General features: G+C 42.2%; 1 protein-coding gene across 1 annotated transcript; it reads right to left on the reverse strand.

The window, feature by feature from the left end:
• Positions 1–5,673: 5,673 nt before the first annotated feature.
• On the reverse strand, positions 5,674–6,855 carry LOC130135554 (uncharacterized). The gene has a single exon (XM_056305017.1). The coding sequence runs from the start codon at positions 6,853–6,855 to the stop codon at positions 5,674–5,676; it is 1,182 nt and encodes a 393-aa protein (XP_056160992.1).
• Between the last annotated feature and the right edge of the window lie 397 nt (positions 6,856–7,252).

Raw genomic sequence — 7,252 nt, forward strand, 5'->3', positions numbered from 1 at the left:
TCCACTAATTAGGAAACTTACTTAAACTAGGAAACCTACTTAGATTCGGAAACCCACATAAATTAAGAAACCTACTCAAATTAGAAAATCTACTTGAATTGAGAAACTATCCTAATTTGGCAACCTACATAAACTAGGAAGAATATACAAATGAGAAAACGAACTGTAAAGCCTAATTAAACGAGGAAAGTTACATGAATTAGGAAATCTACGGGAATCGTCACTAAAAAATTATGAATGCAAACTTGGACGAACGATGTCTCATAATTATTTTATTATGATAATGAAGTCTTTTTAAGTAGGTAAATCTCACATTCCGTGAAATACACTACTAACCTTTTATTGCATGTTCATCATATGCTAATATATTAAATGTAAAATATGAAAAATATCCATTGTCTTTACGATAATTCTTGTTCTTTACCTATATAAGCTATAGCACTTAGGGAATCTAGATATCGAATGTGTTATGTCTAGAGAAATGTCCTCTTTCAGAACCTCATCGCCTTACTCATCATGTTACGAATTTATATGAATCTCATTTAACTTGGTGAGCGTGAACTTAGTACAAATCTCAATTACTCAACCAATGAAGCAATTAGATCAACGGTTTTCCAGAAGCTTCAGATGCAAGGTAAAAACTATGAATCTTCTCTCTACATGTCACGCCCTGACCCTCGAGCGTGCTAACATCACACCAATGGTCGTGTAATGGCAACGTCCCAGGACGCATCACCGACTCAAATGAATAACATTGATCAAATAAACGCATGCAGAAGCATACTTAAAACCCCAACAACAAACAACAAAATGGGATAGCAAAGAAAACACTTTGCGATACGAAACAAACGAAGCTATTTTATAAACATAATGTTAACCTGAGGAAGATACATAATTACAAGCCTATCACGAGGCCACTTCCTCAAAGACCAAACATACAAAAAGGGATGTGGATGGTCGGGTTAACCTAACTTCACTATCAAAAGGGGGCGATAAAAAAGATAGGATATCCAAACCCATCATCAAACCCGGTGATACCCAGGAGGCGTCTCCAGATCTGACTCCATGCTATCAGGATCGGACACCAAGTAATCCAAATCGGACTCCGGATCCGTAACAGCCCCGTCCGAAGGGTCGAGATCCATGGGATCCCATACCTCATTTCCCATTCCACCATTAGGTGGTCCATCAAAACCCCTAACAAGCCCGAATAGTCCATCACCATCCCCAAGGAACCAAGCTATAAACTCATGAGGCTTCCACATTGCCAAGCCCTCATCCATCCAGACGGTGGTTGCATGCTTCTGGTACGCCCTATCCGGTCCAATCGGATACTCAGATATAACTGTACCCATATCCATAGGCACTCCAAAACGAGTGGGAGGTCGGTTCATAGTCAGGTTCTGAAAAGAGTTAAACAACAACAATGAGATATAATCTCAGCAAGTTAACGATCTAAGCCTCGTTTAGAAAGTCAACTCGCCTTGGATGCACCTAAAACATCCAGCGTTATAATGATGGCAGATCAATAGCAATGCAACCTCTTACTTTGGCTTAGTTATACATAGTGTTAGGCAACTCATCACAGTATACACAAGCACGCCATCACACAATCGCAAGCATCCTTACCTTGCCTTGGCACATGCCTTACACGTTATAAATCATCACGTGTCGTAATCATGCAATAGGCATATAACCTAATCAGAACACATAGCAACTTTATCATTCGCAATGCACTCAAGCATGTTCTAGTGATTACAACCACTCAGGGTCACGGCACGACCCAAATGTTGTCGGTCTTCTGACATGACTGGGCATCCATTGCGGCAGCTCAGGGCAAGCCCATCCTCGCATGGGGTTCTTCTGATTCATCAGGGTATTAATCACGGCCACTCAGGGCACGCCCGAAATCCATCGGGGGTCTTATAACGGCCATGCAAGGCACACCCGCAATCAGTCGGGGGTTTCATCACGGCCATCCAAGGCATGCCCGCATTCATACGGGGGTAACGGTTTCTCAATATGTGATCACACAAGCACCTAAATCACTCAAGCCAAGTTCATATTTCCTCATTTAACCAAAGTAGATGTGGTTCGTGCTCGCATATCAAAATACTGCAACTTTCATGCCTAAAAATACAGTAATAAATTCACACGTGATCACGTATACATAATTAAACAGTCAAACTTTACATGCTTCCCTTTTTAAACATCCTTGCCCTATTTCACTTATAAAATTTGAAAATTAAACCCGACACCTCAGGGTTTACTATTTATATGTCCACAAAAACTCCTTTAAAAATTAAATAACAAGGTTCGCATAGGGCAATTATTTTTCAGGGTAAAGCAAGCCTTAAACAATATGAAACGAGCATAATTCAACACTTAAATCAAGCAGAAAATACCCATATAAAATTCACTTATCGCCCTAATTGCGGATAGCTTATCACCTAATTGGTGATAGCTTATCACTCAAACACCAATAGCTTATCGTCAAAACCTTGATAGCTTATCATTAAAACCTCGATAGCTTATCATCAAGCTTATCATCAAACCTCGATAGCTTATCGTCTAACTTCGATAGCTTATCATCTAACTTTCCGATAGCCTATCGCAAGTTGATAACCTATCAATTAATTAATCACCATTAATCACTAATCACCTAATTAACTTAATATAAACTAATCCTAATCAAGTTTATAGTACTAATCAAAGGATTAGAGCGTTAACTCACCCGTTAATGATTCCGACGACACGGGCTCGACGGTAGTGGCGAGGGCTACACGTGGCTTGGTCCGGAAACACACGAAGTGGTGACGACAGCACAAATAGCAACACAGCAAATTCTGTGGGTTGTTTTTGGCTTGTGGTGAAGGCGAACCGGCGAGGAAATGGCTTGGACGGACGGCACACAGTGAGGGGGCAGTCACAGCGCTCGGCGGTCGGTGGCGTTGGCTCCACGGTAGCAAAAACAACAGCTAAGGGGGTCGATTTTGCTGGTGGCCGAAGGAAAGAAGAGAGGGGAGTTTGCCGGTGGAAGAGAGAGAGGAGAGACAGTCAAATGAGAGTTATCTCTCTCATGCAAGTAGTCTTCCTCAAGCCAAGACCAATTCCCAACCATTTTCATCATTTCCCCTCATTAAGACCAAAGACTTTCTCTCCCTTTTGTCACTTCTCAATAAATGCTAGAAGGGTATTTTGGTCATTTTTCAAATTATAGTATAAAATACTATACGCGTATATGAGCTAGAATTTTGTACGAGCTCGTATAAATCAAGTTCGGGCTTAAAAGGATAAAGAATGGGCTTGAAAATGGTAAAGTGGGCTTAGTGGGCCTCATTGGGCCCACTTGAACTTGATTGGGCCCTATGGACTAAACACACATTGGCGTGAGGCCCACTTCCTCATGGGCTCCAATTCTCGGCCCAAAATTTCCTTTTGAGAGAATTTTGAGAGAACCGATAAATCGAAGGATTATCGAGGCAATGCCCAATAGGTTAGTCTTGAAATCCTTGGAAGTTTAATACCCAAATCCGGATTTTAATTCATGGTCAAAATCGATCAATTGCGACTTTAATAGATCTCAAACTAATGGGCGGCTTTTAGGAGTTACGCGTATTCGACACGTGGTTGATTTGATCAAACCACGTTTAAGCTTTCTCGAGTCATAGATGATCTCGATTGTCATGTAATTGCGAAGGGTTAATCGCTAGTTCCAAAGTACACGATCGTTAGGAATTGGTTTAAGGTCATTCGCAATCCATACAATGGTCAGGCAGAATCACCCGCGATCCGATTGTATACTATTGGCGAATTATTCTATAACTGTTCCTTGATCGGTCTATAATGGCTCAAAATTGTCCCTCGTCAATCCTTATGGTCGAATTGTCAATCCATGGTCGAGTTCTCAGGTCGTCCGTACTTAATTACTTAACAGCCTCTCCTTATTGATTAGTCTTCTCATGAGTGATCAATTCAGTGCAAGATTTAACTAACAGTGCATCGATGAAATAATCGTTTCATATATCTCGAAAAGGGTCGAATTTTTGGATGTCACAACTCTTCCTCTCTTACAAAAATTTTGTCCTCGAAATTTGAATTAACCAACGATTCCTCAAAAAGATAAGGGTGCTGATGCCTCATTATTTCTTCGCTTTCCCACGTGGCTCCTTTTGTTCCATGATGCTGCCAAATCACCTTAACCAAAGGGATCGTCTTGTTCGGCAACACCTATTCTTTTCTATCCTCAATCCACACTGGCCTTTCCACGTACGACACTTTGTCGTGCACGTCTATTTCTTCATAGTTCAGCACGTGGGTCGGATCAGGTTTATACTTTCTTAGCATGGACACGTGAAAGACATCGTATACTTGAGCCAATTTTGGTGGCAAAGCTAGACGATAAGCCAAGATTCCAAGTTATTCCAAAATCTCAAATGGTCCAACATATCTTGGGCTTAACTTACCCTTTTTGCCGAACCGCAAAGTTCCTCGCATAAGTAACACTTTGAGGAAAACGTGATCTCCTACTTGAAATTCCAAAGGTCTACGTCGTTTATTCGCATAGCTTTTCTAACAGCTTCGAGCTATCTTAAGCCTTTCTCTGATGATTTTAATTGCTTCAACTGATTGCTGCATCAACTCCGGGCAAGTAATTCTCCTTTCTCCAACCTCATCCCAATATATCGAAGTTGTATAGGCTCTACCATACAATGCTTCAAATGGTACCATTCTAATGCTCTATTGATAGCTATTATTGTAAGCAAACTCAATGAGATGCAGTTGTTCTTCCCAACAGCCCTTGAAATCCAAAACGCAAGCTCGCAGCATATCCTCGAGAGTTTGAATCATTCTCTTGGATTGACCATCTGTCTGCGAATGATAAGCTATGCTATACTGCAGCTTCGTTCCCATGACACTTTGAAGGCTTTTTCAAAATGTCATGGTGAACTTGGGATCTCGATCCGAAGTGATCATCACCGGTAATCCATGAAGACGAACTATATGTCGCATGTACAACTCCGCGTATCTGTCTATGGCGAAATCCTAGCCACTCGAGTTAACCAAAACTCACATTTACTAATCTTGGCATACATCTTATGATCTCGAAGAGTTTGCAGCACTATCCTCTAGTGCTGTTCGTGTTCCTCTGAACTCCTCGAATACACCAGAATATCATTAATGAACACGATCACAAACTGGTCCAAATATTTCTTGAATACCCGGTTCATCAAATCCATAAAAGCTGCAGGTGCATTTGTTAGACCAAACGGCATTGCAGTAAATTCATAATAATCATAACGCGTTCGAAATGCCATCTTCGGTATATCCTCCTTTTTAATCCTCAACTGATGATAACCCATCCGCGGGTCTATTTTGGAAAATACTGAAGCTCCTTGAAGCTATCAAACAAATCATCTATCCTTGGCAACGGATACATATTCTTAACCGTCACTTGATTCAACTGCCGATAGTCGATGCACAAACGCAATGAACCATCATTTTTCCTTACAAATAAAACTGGTGCTCCCCAAGGTGATGCACTAGGACGAATGAATCCTTTGTCCAACAACTCCTGTATCTCCACCTTTAATTCCTTCAGTTCCAATAACGCTATTCTGTAGGGTGTTTTGGAAATCGGTTCCATCCCATGGGTTAACTCAATGGCAAATTCTATTTCCCTTTCTGGGGGTAACCCATGCAATTCCTCAGGAAAGACATCGGGAAAATCATGCACTCAGCTATGTCCTCCATCCTTAGTTCCTCAACCAATGAATTAACCACGGTCTCTAGATAACCTTGGCATCCTTCGTCCAATAGCCTAGTTACTTGAAGCGACAAAATTAAAGGGATCGAGGTTCCTCCTCTATCTCCCACAAATTCATATCTAGAATGACCAATCGGATTAAATTGGATGATCCTATTACAACAATCCACTACGGCTCTTTGCTTCACGAGCCAATCCATCTCGATGATGACATCAAAGTCATACATCGCTAAAATCGCTAAATCTATCACTTCCTCCCTACCACCAACAATTATCTTATTGCCTGGACACCCTACCGAAACCAACACTTCATCCTTTAGTGGGGTGGTAACACTAAGAATTACTTTCAAAGGTTTCGGTTTAAGCTCCACTAACTTAACAAACTGCTCAGATATAAATGGATGTGAAGCCCTCAGATCAAACAGTGCATAAGCAGCATGATCCCGAAGAGAGACCGTACTTGTAACCACGTTAAGCGAATCCTTCGCCTCCTTCCTAGCTATAGCATACACTCTTCCCTGTGCCTGCGGTCGATTCAGGTTGTTCTGCGGAGCGTTCCCAGCCGGTTGTCCCATTTGCAGCTGTTGAGGTTGCGTCCTTGACTGTCGACGGGGATAATTCCTTGCAATGTGGCCTTGTTGGCCGCATTCAAAACATGCTCCAATTTTGGATGGGCATGGGGCTGTTCCATGTTTCCTTCCACAGAATCGGCACCTACCATTCGAGTTATATGCTGATTTCCCAACACCATCCATGTTAGGAGGAATGGAATGCCTTCCTCCAGTCATCGGTCTCTTCCTAAACCGACGATTATCCCTATTAAATGCAAATCGCGATCTAGATGCGGCTGCCTGTTCGGCCAAATTCCTCTTAATCAGATGGGCCCTCTCATATAGCTCATTGAAATCCTTGAGATTCAAGGGCACCAGCTGGTCTTTAATTTTCGATTTTAAACCATCTCGGAATCTCCTCGCTCTGTCCACTGGGTCCTTAATTAACCTTGGTGCGTACCTAAAGAGCTCTGCGAACTTCGCTTCATATTGGTCAACTGACAATTGGTTTTGATAGAGTCGCTGGAACTCACCCATCTTTTGTTCTCATGCAAAATTCGAGAAGTACTTTCCATTGAAAGCTTCGACGAAGGCATCCCACACCGGAGCCATACCTTTAGGGAAAATCCTTCCTTGGGTAGCTTCCCACCAAGTGTTAACGTTACCTTACAGTTGGTAAACAGCCAGTGTTACCTTATCTTCCTCAAAACACCTTAGCAGTGCAAAAACTTTCTCCAATTTCTTCATATAGAGGGTTGCGGCATTAGGATCACCCGCCCTATTGAACTTTGGCGACTTCATTTTCAAAAACTGCTCGACCAGTTTATGCATTGGTCGATCCCCAATCCCGTTCCCAGCTAACAGGACTTCGACAGGTGCGGCGGCAGCAGCGGCCGTGGCTGTCACATCCCGATTTTGGGCCTGGGAAACCGCA

The sequence above is a fragment of the Syzygium oleosum genome, unplaced genomic scaffold (assembly GCF_021117445.2).
Source record: "Syzygium oleosum isolate NSW1041296 unplaced genomic scaffold, Sole_v2.1 Sole_v2.34, whole genome shotgun sequence".
Lineage (NCBI taxonomy): Eukaryota > Viridiplantae > Streptophyta > Magnoliopsida > Myrtales > Myrtaceae > Syzygium > Syzygium oleosum.

What these genes read in the sequence shown, in the direction of transcription:
- LOC130135554 (XM_056305017.1), bottom strand. Translation starts at nt 6,855, where the DNA reads ATGGGTGAGTTCCAGCGACTCTATCAAAACCAATTGTCAGTTGACCAA.